We start from the raw sequence: 13500 nt of genomic DNA on the forward strand, positions 1-13500 counted from the left end.
GAATTTTATTTCCTACGCCGATGATATAAAATATTTTGTTGTCTCTGACGAAGGATCTCTGGTGTTCGACGTCAATTTCCATGCCATCGTTAAGCTGTATGAATTGGAAACATACTTATGCAAAATCGGTTTATGGCTAAACTCAGAAAAGTCAGCAAAACTGACAATAACTAATAAGAAGATTAAAAATCAAATCGAATTATCTCTTAATGGAGCACAGAATAAGAAAGTCAACTCGTACACCGACTTAGGAGTGATGTGGGACGAGGGTCTTACCTTCCAAAGGCACTTTCAGAACACGATAACAAAAACTCTTGCTGCCATATGGGCTGTAAGATAGGAAATAACGGATTCGAAACCAGCAGCTAGTGACCCAATATATCCAAAGATGTATCGTTCCTGTATCCTTATTTGCTTCGACAATTTGGTCCTCTGCTCCAAATACTTACATTAGAAAATTTCTCAGCCTGGAATACTCCGGTGGTTAAATAGGATTTCCGGGAAGCCCTTCACAATTTCGAAATCCATACTGTATGCAAACTTGAACACTGCTCCGTGGATTCAGATGATCACAATACGTAACATCTGCACTCTAGCACAACTTCTGACTGGGAGTTTAGATGCCCCCTCAAATTGAAAATCTTGTAGTAATGCCCCGCCCTGGAGCCCGCTTCCACAACCCTCATAGTCTCCGAAGCGCTCTCAATAACACAGACGGATTAAGGCGGATGTTTCCTGCCAATACCCTGGAGCTGTTTAGAGACCTCAAAATAGACCCGGACAGGTACTGCCATGAGAAAACTTACAAGAAGCTCATTGCAGCGGATCTGTATACGAAACTACAAATATGATGAAGAATGTAATTCAAGAAAGACTTCAAGTGCCCTCGAACTCATAAAAATCTTAAATGAACGATTTATAGTGTTTCCAAAAGACTCTTATAGGACTAAGGGTATTCCTTTTTGTTCAGAGAATGACAATCAGAATCAATTGATAGTGTAAATGACGATGTCATTTTTCTATGTATGTATAATGTTTTGTAATTTTTCTATGAATGTATGATTTCTGTATGTATGTAGTTTTTCCTCTGTGTAGTAGTTTTTATGTATGTATTTTTGTATGTAGTGTATGTAGTTTTTCCTCTATCTTATGTATTTGCTGATATTTTATCCTATGATACATTCTAATAAGTTTAGTTGGATGTATGTATGAGCCACCCTCCTAGATAATTTTTGTACAGGGGTATTTGTTGGTATTTGTTGTTTGTTGAATAATAATAATAATTTCATGGAGGGAGTAGATGTACTCAATAAAGTGGCCATTCAGTGTACATATTAGAGAAGAAAATACTGGTAGCACAATAAACAGAATTAAACAGTACATTTTCTTAATTTCATAATAACACAGGTTATTGCGATGTAGTTAATTTTGCAAAAGCTTTTCTTTTTTTTACTGATAGCTTCGTCTTCCAAGTTTATTTTTACCGTCGTTTGTAACTCTGAAATGGTCCTGAGAATAATGTAATGCTCAATTAGGATTGTTTAATTTGTTATTCAGATTAACAGTATTGCATTTATTAATAATGTTCTGTTAACACAAATGTCAGTGGTTTTTCAAATGGTGGGGTTGTATTTTTAAATCAAATTTAATAAATATCGCTAAATTTTTAAACAGCCTGCCGTTATAAAGTACAGATTAATTATTATAACATATAAAATATTTACGTTATCCAGTCCCACACTCTGGAAGTCACAGATGACAAAAGCCAAAAGATATGTGGACATGCGCACTGTTCTTTGATAAATGTCGGCCGTCCATTCACTCCCTCTGCGGGTACAAAACAAATAATTAATGATTTAAAAACAAGTCAAATGCTTTTAGAAAAAAGGAAAATATTTATATACTCTTAAGCAAGAAATGTGGGACCTCAGTTGAATGAACTTATACAAATGCTAAGAATACTTTCGTTACAGTTATGAGTTGCATTGTGGAAGCGTTCTGAAAAATTTTACAAAAATTAAGTCATCCACATTTTGATGCATTTAAATAAAAGAGATTATATTCAATATACCTGTAATGAAAACAAATCCTTGTGATATTATTTTATTTATTTATTTTTATTTTAGCCATTGAAGACACATCATTTTATTCCTAATGAAAGCTACTGAACAAAATAAAATTTATGTGGATCAGAAGTTCTGCTAATTTCTCTGATTCCAGAGTGTTCCGTATAGTACCGTATAATATTCAAATAGTACCGGGTGGTTATAAATTAAGTTTCCCTATTCAGAAGACCCTAGTGTCAAAAGAGTTATAGTGTATAGTGTGTTTAGGGCCTAACGGCACCAAAGGTTTTCCCCTAATCTCCGCTTAGCATACATTATCATGTGATACAGAACACTATAGAGGCCAGAGATTTAAAAGTGTATGGATATTGTTGAGTGTTCTGTTGTGTACCGTTCATCTGACCTTTTTATCTGTTGGGCCGCATTGTCTATTTTCGTATGCGTGAGCATTTCTATTTTCGTATACGCGTGCGCACGATAAATATTTGTATTGACGATTTATTGTAAACTATACTGATTTAAATTGTCGTGCCGGAATATAAACAGAATTTTGAAGGCCGCCGTAGCCTACTGGTTAGGCGCCGTTGCCTTGAGTGACCGAGATTCAAGCCCGTGACTGCTGAATATGGTGCTGTTTCTTGTGAACTCCTCTGACCGTTTCTGTTTATACTCTCGTCCCAGAGTATAAACAAAAAATTTATTTTTTTTTTTTTTCGAATGCGCGTGAGCATATCTATTTTCTTATATGCGTATGAATATACGAAATAAATACGATATGAATATATCGTATATATTCATATAGTATACAGTATATGAATATACGAAAAATGCGTACGCATTTTTCATATATTCATTTTTGTATGTGCACATATGCATTTTCGTATGCGCGTGCACATGTCTATTTTCGTATGAGTGTGCACATACGAAATAGGCATGTGTGCATATCTAATTTCATATGCGCGTATCTCTTTTCGCGTGCGCATATTCATTTTTGTATGTGCGCATATGCATTTTCGTATGCGCGTGTGCATCTTAGCAATCTGGACTGAAGATGAACAAGTTGAGGGGAAAAGTTAAAAAGTCTCCACAGATAGCATGCCCTTGCCGATTGACGGAGCCCATGAATGAGCCAACTATTTATCTCATCGATGGTTTCAGAATCGGGTCCTGGGGGGAGGTGTATATAACTGCAATAATAATGCGAGCAGATTTAAATTCGCATGACACAATTAGCCCTTCGAATTTAGTAGACTGGCTTTTGTAATTCTTTGTAACAAGTATGTGTGGCGTTTTTTTCTCTCTGCCTAGATTTTACTAGATCGACTAGAGGGGGGGGGGAGGTCCATTTTCCATCTACCCTTTGAAAAAGTTCTGGATTCTGTTGTAAGTTGTAATTTCCGCACCCCAGATGGGTGAGTGTGTAAGGAGAGTGTGCTGTCTTTAATCACCAGGGTTTCGTTTCTGTCGAAACCCTGGTGATTAAAGCAGACACTTTTATGCACGGAGAAACTAGTTTTGAACTGGGTTGATGTAATTTACCGATATTTACTGTCGCGATAGCTGTTTAAAAAATTGTAACAATAAGATTTAATTCTCATATTTCAATAACTTCATTTGAAGTCATCAACGCTATCTTATTTTTCGTGTAAAACTCTGAAATGACTTCTAAAATTGTTTATATAAAATGGTGATGAGTTGTTTAGCATGAACCAGTTTGAGTTTCCTATATGAAAATGAATGAAATTTTAGGGCACAAAGGCTGCCGTAGCCTAGTGGTCAGGCGCGCGGGGGCATAAGTACACGTGCCTTGAGTGACCGGGTTCAAGCCCCTGACTGCTAAATATGGTGCTGTTTCTTGTATTTTGTCTATCTTGTGAACTCCTGTGACCGTTTGGTCGTCCTGTAGTATAAACAGGAAACTTATTATTTATTTTTTTTATTATGATAATCGTATTGGTATGTGATCACTATATTCTTCCTGCACTGGTTTCAAATGAACTAACAGAAAAGAAGAACTAAAAGATAAGTACACTACCTGGTCTGTTTTTGCATTTAAATAAAGAGCGATAACGTTATGATAACTTTATTCAAAGCATTAAATCAAAAATAAATTACGTTAATACGCTTGATGGACACGCCTCCGAAACAAATATTGTATTGCTCTTGGCTAGAGAAGTTTTTTTACCAGCAATTACAAACAACTTAAACATTTTTCTCAATAAATAAATTTATAAATAAAATTTTCTGTTTATACTCCGGGACGACCAAACGGTCAGTTCACAAGATAAGAAGAAGAAATCTTTATTGTACAGTAATTGGAAATCAGATACAATAATGTGCCCGCCACAGCCAGGAGCTTGACAATGTTATAGGGCAGGAGTAACCAACATAATGTGATGCGATCTACTTTTTTCCTTCAAAATGCGCCGCGATCTACCATCTGAAAAATTTCATTGCACAAGGTGCACAAATCGAGGGATGACTGTATATTTAAAATTCGTCGTGATCGACCGAAATTAAATCCGCGATCGACTCGTTGGACACCCCTGCCGTAGAGTATTGGGATCATGAGAAAACACAGTTGTGATGTTCATTAGCAGTACAGATGTTATGTCCCAAAAGGGGCTATTAGGGACTGAGATCTAGACACTGCTTTTCGAAGATTTCAGAACTTCCCTTCCACTTTCCATCCAGCTGGATAAGTGAAATACATATTAAACATAGACATATTGATATAACTCTGTCTTTAGGGTACTAATGAGTATCCTATTAGGATTGAGAAGACAAGTTTAGAACAAGAGGATAGACAATAGTCGTGTGGTTTTTTTTTTTTTTTTTTTTTTTGCCTACACTTATCTGACATGGATACTGACTTGGACCATGACCAAGTTAGGATACTGACACAAGATATTGACATTGAGAATTCTTCTGGATCAGAGTCTACGGATTCATCTAAGAAAAAAAAGGGATGCAGGGGGAAGAAAACTCCCAAAACTCCTAGAATTACTCAAGCTCGAGGAGATAAAAACATTGTGGTGGAGAGTCCCTCTGTTTCGTTGGCTTCTGAGCCGCCGATGGTCATTGTCGATAGTAACTCGATTCCAACAGAATCTTCTGAAGATCTTTCTCTAACAGAGGGATTGGACCTGGGTGGGTCTTTGAATGCTTCAATTGTATATGCGACGGTTGCCAAAATCAGGAAAGCTCTGGGAGAGTTTCTATCAAAGGATTCTAGCAAGATAACTAAGTCTGCCTCTAACCGCATTCATAGTCTATGGGCGGATCTAGAGGCAGTTACCACCGCAATCTTAATTGACAATGAACGACTTAAGACCAAAGCATCTGAATTGGAAATCAGAGCAGGTCTTTTGGACAAGATGATACAGATCCAACGTGATCTACATCCTCATAAGACTTTTACGGAAGTTGTTCGTGGTGGGACAAAGCGAAATAGACAGACTCCTGAAATAACAGAGATTCCTCTGCTAACGTCTTCAGTGGAGGTGGCAGCTTCTTCGGGCAGACCAATTGCTGGTGAAGATAGGATGGATTCCGGAAGTGGGATCTCTGATTCCAAAAACATACTAATACTTAGGCCCTCAGCAGAATCTTCCCTGGCGTCTAGCCAGGATATCAGGAAGGCAGTTACTGAAGTGATTAAAAAAGATCACAAGGACATGAAAATCAAGGGTGTACGTCTTTTGAGAAATAAAGGTGTGTTGTTAGAGACAACAAATCCTGATGATGCCAAGAAGATCTCAAGTGCTTCTGCATTAAAAAAAGCAGGATTATCAATAGAAAAACCCAGATTGTCCGATCCTACAATTTTGATCTACGGTGTCCCGAAGGAATATTCTAAGGAGGATATTTTGGAGGATTTAATTAATAAAAATTTAAAAGACTTTGGTTTTAGCCAGGAGGAAGTTAAGAATGAGATTACATTCAGATTTAACTCTGGCACCGGAACCAGAGTGACCAATTGGGTTATTGGTTTCAGCCCACGCCTTATGGGACACGTGATTCAGAGTGACAAAATTTATCTAGGTTTCACGTCACACAGATTTCGTAAGTTTACACTTGTAAGCAAATGCTTCAGATGTCTAGGATATGGTCACAGCGCGCAGTTCTGTTCCCATAAAGCTGTATCTTGTGGCCACTGCGGGGGTGGAGGCCATGTTTTTTCTGACTGTATTCACAAGGAGGAACCACCACAGTGTGTTAATTGTAAACGTAGAGGTAGGGATTGTAATCACTCGGTCAGGGATAATAAATGCCCTGAGTATCTTAAAGCTGTTGAATTGACAGACCGAAGAACCAGACATGAATAATACAACGGTAATTGATTCAACAAGTGTTAACCTGCAATACGGCGAAATAAAAATTCTTCAGATTAATGGGCAAAGATCTCGTGCAGCGGCGGACGAGATTAGGAAAGCTGCTGATGAACTGGGGTTTGATATTGTATGCTTGCAAGAACCGTATTACTCTTCTCAGGTAGGGGGTTCAGCGTATAAAGTTATAGGATATCCAATTTCGGCAAGGATTATTGCCTCAAGTGACGATCGACCCAAGGCCGCCATAATTATCTTTAACAGTGAACTAGTAATAACAACTATATCAAGTGAATGTTCTGCTACCACAGTTTGTATCCTGGTTTCCTCCAGGGACCAGTCGTTTTATCTGGTTTCCCAGTATTTTCCTCCCTCAGAAGATATTCAGCCAGCCTTACACAGACTTGACAGGGTATGTAGCAGATTTTCAGCTAAAAACCTACTAATTACAGCAGATTTCAACGCTAAGTCTACACTTTGGAACAGCGGCTTTTCTGATGCTCGAGGCGAGCAGTTGGTGGATCTGATCTTGGATCATAATCTCTGTGTAAAGAACTTGCCAAATAAACCATATACATTCTCGACGACAAATGGTGAATCTAATATAGATGCTACTTTAACCTCCATTAATCTGGTGGATAGGGTGCAAAATTGGGACGTCAATCCGTATCTAATTAATAGTGACCATCGAGCAATCACCTTCTCGATTTTACCGGAGGATAGGCAAGTGAATATAACAATAAGGGATTTAAGGCGTTTTCGGATGGACAGGGTGAACTGGACCAAGTTTCGTGAATATCTGAATACAATTTTTAATGGAGATAACAAAGTAATCATTAACACCTTAACAGCAAAAGAATATGTTTTTCTGGTTCAATATCATTTATATCAAGCGATGGCCTACTCGACGAAAAGAAAACAGACAGGAAGAACTTCTGTCCCATGGTGGTCTTCGACACTAGCTGAATTGAGACAACAAACTCAACAAGCACGAAAAGCATACCAAAGGAATAGGCATCTATCGGACGCAGACACTCAGGCTTTGAAAAATGATTACAGAGACTTGAGGAAGAGGTACCATAAAGCAATTGCTGATAGCAGGCAAAATTGTTGGCAACGTCTGGTGAAGGAAACAGGAAATGCTGACCCTTGGGGTATAATGTATAAGCTTTCAAGAAATAAACTTTTGTGTGGTGAAATTTACAACACGATAATTAGAGAGAATCAAGAAACTTCGGACTGGGAATCTACAGTCGAAGGGATAGTGAGTAGCCTATTTCCGGAAGATTTGCCGTTTATGGACAGCCCTGATCAAGCGGAAATTAGACGCATTAATCGTGAATATAAGGGGACAACCGAAACTGCCATTTTTAATATGCTTGAGCTAGGTGCTGCAGTAGCTAAATTGAACCATAAAAAATGTCCTGGCATTGACCTCATTGAGAATCAAGTAAATGGAAAATTTTATGAATTCTTCCCTGAGATTTTATTAAACTTATTTAATAAATGCCTGCTAGAAGGGCTTTTCCCTCTCGAATGGAAGCTTGCGCTCTTAAAAATCTTGCATAAACCGGGAAAGCCAAAAACAAACCCCAGAGCATACAGGCCAATCTCTTTATTGGCAAATCTTGGCAAATTATTTGAAAGGATGATTGCCCCAAGGATTTTTAAATTATTTACAGAACATAATCTCTCCTCTGATTGCCAGTTTGGATTCAAAAAAGGACGTTCCACTGAGGACGCAATCTCAACCCTGCTGACTTACATTCAGGAGGCAAACAGCAAATATGTTCTTGCTGTTTTTATTGACTTTGAGGGCGCTTTCGATTCCCTTTGGTGGGAGAGTGCTCTCAGGTCACTGCAACTGGCAAAGTGTGATGACTACCTGTTCAGAGTCCTCAGATCTTACTTTAAGGATCGACAAATTAGAGTATGTGCAAAGCATTTATCATACACGACTACCGTTTCAAGAGGATGCCCTCAAGGTTCAGTCTTGGGACCTCTCTTTTGGAATGCAGTGCTAGACCAGTGGCTCACGAAGGATAGCGATGAGTTCATCAAAGTTGCATATGCAGATGACTTGGTGGTGGCGGTGCAGGGAGGATCAAGACAAATTCTCGAACAAAATATTCAGTCAGTTTTGAATAATTTAGTGGCATGGGCGGGTTTGAATAAACTAAAGATTTCTGTCACCAAGACCAATTTCATGGTGTTTAAACACCACTTCGATTATGGAAGGCCGCCAAAGGTAACCCTATATGGTACTCAAATTCCATATGTACAGAACACCAAATATCTGGGTTTAACTTTAGATGATCGTCTCAGGTTTCATGTACATGTCACTAAAATCAATGAAAAAATCAAAAAATTCGTAGCTGCAGTTGTTAGAATTTCCCGCAAGGAATGGGGTTTATCCAAAAAAACTCTGGTATTGTACTACAAGACGATATTTCTTCCCATTGTAGATTATGGTGCTGGTATTTGGTTTGCGGCTGCTACCAAGGTTACAACTAAAGCCAAGCTTCTGTCCCTGCAACGTACAATGTTGCTTACAGTTATACGCGCTCCAAGGACAGTGTCGACAAATGCCTTACAGGTTATTGCAGGTACCATCCCCTTGGATTTACACATTATTTTCCGAGGTATTGTATATAACTTAAAGAAGGGAAGGGCGTTACAAATATTGAATATCACCTCTAATCCAAATAACAACATAAAGGAGGAAAAACGTAGAATTTGGGGCGAGCTTGTGAATTGCTGGCAGCAACGTTGGGATTTGAGTGAGTATGGAACCATTACAAGAGGCTTCATTCCAGCCGTAAGCTTTGCAATGGACAGGAGGGTGTCGTCTTGGTTTGCTCCCACCATGACAACGAGTTACTTAATCACTGGACATAGCTTAAGGGCCAAACTATTTGAAAGAGGATTAGAACCTGACCCCTACTGTTCGTGCGGTGAGGTGGAATCTTGGAGACATGTCATCCTTGAATGCGGACTGTATACTTCAGACAGGCAGGAATTACTAAATAGGTTGCCAAACCTCACGGAGAATAATTTACCTCTCTTGGTTCAGAGGTGGGACATCTTTGCTTTGCTTCAGGAATTCTCGGCCAAAGTTTTTAAAAGAAGACAGGAGCTAAGAAATCTATTGCAGGATACCAATTAAGGGAAGTGCTGCACATTTGACGACAGAACACTTCGTGTAATGTCATCTTTATAGGATGTTTCTTGTCTACAGCGAGATGATCTTCTGCTCCTGGACACCCAATTCAGGCTTGCATTTGTGGATGGACTCTAAAGTGGAGATAATGTTAATGTTAATGTTTCTAAGTGTTAAGTTAATGTAAGTGTATGTATTTGCTATTTGTATGTAAATAATCGTATAATGTTGCTTTTTTTTCAACAAGTGTACATTGTTCTTAGTTGGAATATTTTTATTCTTATTTTTTATTTTATTTTTATTTTTATTTATTAATATATATATATTTTTTTTTTCGCTGGCCTCCAAGTTTGGGCAGCCTTGGGGGCGGGATTGCTGGCACCTACCAGTATAGCACTACTTCCGGTAGGTGCAGGATTTGTGCATTACAGCACACATAGAGAATGGTGGATCCAGGTGTTAGTTAATCCCTGGTGGCAAAATGGCCTGACATAATGCTCTTTTTTTCAGGCCTGTCTTGCAGACGTTCTGAGCTTTCTCAGGAGTAAAAGGTGGAGATGGGCTTGTGTCTAGGAGCCACCCTTCATATCAGGACACACACAATCAATCAAAAAAATGTCCCAAAAGGATTGAGCTGATAGAAGCTCACTGCGCAAACATGGAGAAACACAATGGCAACAATGATCATGCACCTCAAGGATGGCCACTGAGTAGTAGGGAAATACCATAACTGTAGGATATGCATCCCATTGCGCCACAAGGAGACAAAGCGGCAGCGACCGTGGATCATGAAGGGAAAATTCAGGTCATATGCACCATCAGGAGATGCAGCACAATCAGCTGCACCAACCCGACAAGTTGGTATGCAACCTGCCTGAACGGCACATGTACCATGGTAGGTGCAGTGGCCATCAGGTGCGATTTATGCTCATTGAATGCAGACATCTTCAACTTGAGAGGGACGGCGCCTACCGTGGGACAAGGAGCCATTCACCGCAGTACATTAGGCTGCAAGATAACTGTGCAATAACATATCAATGGTGGCAGCACTCGATCAAGTACAATGATGCAAGGAAGCCTATGACTTATGCCGCACCAGCCAAAAAAAAAAAAAAAGTAATACAAAATTTTAAAAATAATAATAATAAATAAATAAAATAATAAGAAGAATTTAAAACTAATAATAAATAATTAATAAGAGAAAAGTAAATAGACAACCTATGCGTTTCTCTCTTCGCATAGGTACTTATCCAGCTGACCTTTGAATTTCCCAAACTCTCAGCCTCTACCACTCATGTAGTTAAGGCGCCTCCGTAGCCAGGTGGGCAGGAGAAGCAGTGCGTAGCACACGCTTCTTGATTAGACCGGGGTTCGAGCCCATGATCTACCAAATACGGAGGATGTGGAAAGGTCAGGGAATGACCACCGCATATCCCCGGAGCATAGTGGCATAGTGTTTTGTGGAAGGCGCCACCGGTGGTTTCCCACATCTGCACCATGGTACTTTGTGAAGAATTACAGAATCTCTGTAAAAGCCAGAAAAGTGTGGTATCTGGTTTGTGACAGAACTCTGTCACAAACTGCTGTGTTCTGTTGTTCTATCCCTGGTTTACCAGTCAGCAGTTGGTAGTTTCGGCCAACTAATTTTCCCTGGTGCAGTGTGTGGTCTTGCATTTGTCTAGGTCTTGCATTTGTCTAGACCAAATTCATCCTGATGTCCTTGCTTAATTCTTCGATGATCCGGAGTAGTTGCTGGAGTTGCTTCTCAGTTGCCGCATAGAGCTTGATGTCATCCATGTACATCAGGTGGGTGAGGGTGTACAGGTTTTTTCTTCGTTCTTTGAGGTTATATCCATACTTGCTGCCGTTAAGCATGGTGGATAGCGGGTTGACTGCTAGACAGAACCACAGTGGGCTCAGAGCATCTGCCTGAAAGATTCGTCTTCTAATGGGGATTGGCCTGGTTGTGATGTTCTCGACCTTAATGGTGGTAACTCCATTTCGCCATTGTTGCTCCTAGGAAGGTTGTCACTAGCGGATTGATCTTGTAGATCTTCAAGGTCTATATTAGCCAGCTATGAGGTACGAAGTCGACGGCCTTGCGGTAATCAATGTAAGCCGTGTATAGGTTGCGGTGCTTCTTGTAGGCTTGCTCCATAACTGCGGCATGTATGGTTAATTGCTCCTTGCATCCTTTGCATTAGGCTGGTAGTTCAGTGTCTTAACCACTGGGCCATCGCCCCCCCCCTTATTATTATTATTATTATTATTTCTCCCTGATGGGGGATTGCACTCTGTGACGGGTACTGCTACCAACTACACAGGGTGGTTGTAATGTCTGGTGTTATTGTTGGTCGAGGAAATCTGACTATCCTACAGGTGTTCAGCACTGCGACTTTCTGTAGTTCCTTGTAGGTGTACTCTGGAAGACCTATTGCTGCTAGGTTGCTATGTAGAGTCTTTGGTACCATATCGGTGGTTGACACGATGATCGGGATGGTCGATACTTCTTTCATATGCCACATCTCCTTGACCAGGTTCGTGTCTCAGGTTTGTGTATTTCCTAATTTTTTCCTCATGGGTTTTCTGGACATTGCTTGTGTTGGGCACCGCTATGTCAATCAGGTAGGTAGCCTTTTCCATCTTGTCCACAAGGCTTATGTCCGGTCTGTTGTGCTAGATGGTCTTATCCGTTATTATAGCGCGGTTCCAGTGCAGCTTGTTGGTTCGGGTCTCTAGTACTGCCTGGGGTTCGTACTTGTAGTACGGTACACTTTCTTTGGTCAACTGGTCATTATCATCATCATCATCAGCCATTTTCAATCCACTGCAGGATGAAGGCCTCTCCAGCATCTTTCCAGTTCCTTCTGTTTTGAGTACTGGCCATCCATTTACTACCCAAAAACTCATGAATTTCATCTATCCGTCTCCGCCTTTGTCTTCCAGGTTTTCTTCTAGCTCCTCTTGGGTACCATTCTGTTATTTTCTTAGTCCATCTGTCATCATGTCTTCGAGCTATATGTCCTGTCCAAGACCATTTTAGTTCTTTAGTTTTGATAAGAATGTCCTTTACTTGAGTTTGCTGCCTAATCCATGTGTTTCTCTTCTTATCTAACAGTCTGATTCCCAATATAATTCGTTCCATTCTTCGCTGTGTAGTTCTTAGCTTCTCTTCCATTCTTTTGGTGAGTGCCCAAGTTTCACTTCCATAAGTCATGGTGGGGAGTATACATTGATTCATTATTTTACGTTTCAGACAAACTGGGATATTGCTCTTCAGTATGTGACTATATTTCCTGAATGCTATCCATCCAAAATTTATTCTTCTCTTGACTTTCAGCCATTTATCATTATTACAGCTAATAACTTGTCCCAGATAAGTATATGACTCCACCTTTTCAATTACTGCTCCTTCAATCATTATTTCCCTTTCCGTGGCATACTTGTTCATCATTACTTTTGTTTTAGCCATATTCATCTTTAGTCCAAAATCCTTACTAACTCTGCATAACTGATTAAGATTTACCTCTAATTCTTTGGGATCGTGGCCTATGACCACAATGTCATCTGCAAATCGTAAATGGTTTAGGTACTCTCCGTTCACATTGACTCCTTTCTGCGACCAGTCTAATCTTCTGAAAGCTTCCTCAAGGGCAGCAGTAAACAGCTTCGGAGATATTGTGTCTCCTTGTCGAACTCCTTTCTCGATTTTCAATTTGCTACTGTCTTTGTCTAGTCTAATAAAGGAGGTAGCACTCTCGTATATTTTCTTCAAAATCATAATATATGGGGTATCTATGCCTTGTCTTTTCAGTGCCCGAAACATTGCCTTATGCTGTATGGAATCAAATGCCTTTTCATAATCCACAAATGCCAGGCATAATGGTGTTTTATATTCATTTGCTTTCTCCATTAGCTGTGATATTACGTGAAGGTGATCCAT

The 13500-nt window shown here is 39.7% G+C and overlaps 1 protein-coding gene across 1 annotated transcript in view; it reads right to left on the reverse strand.

Annotated features, from left to right (window-relative positions):
- Positions 1-13500, reverse strand: part of LOC150088284 (aminopeptidase N-like) — a 488751-nt gene that overhangs the window by 340562 nt on the left and 134689 nt on the right. The window contains exon 3 of the mRNA XM_090369447.1: positions 1725-1827. Coding sequence (XP_090225573.1) covers positions 1725-1827 — 103 coding nt within the window. The remainder of the gene's footprint in view (positions 1-1724; positions 1828-13500) is intronic.

This window comes from Mastigoproctus giganteus, chromosome 3 (genome assembly GCF_048544385.1).
Source record: "Mastigoproctus giganteus isolate SK-2022 chromosome 3, ASM4854438v1, whole genome shotgun sequence".
NCBI classification, from domain to species: Eukaryota; Metazoa; Arthropoda; class Arachnida; order Uropygi; family Thelyphonidae; genus Mastigoproctus; species Mastigoproctus giganteus.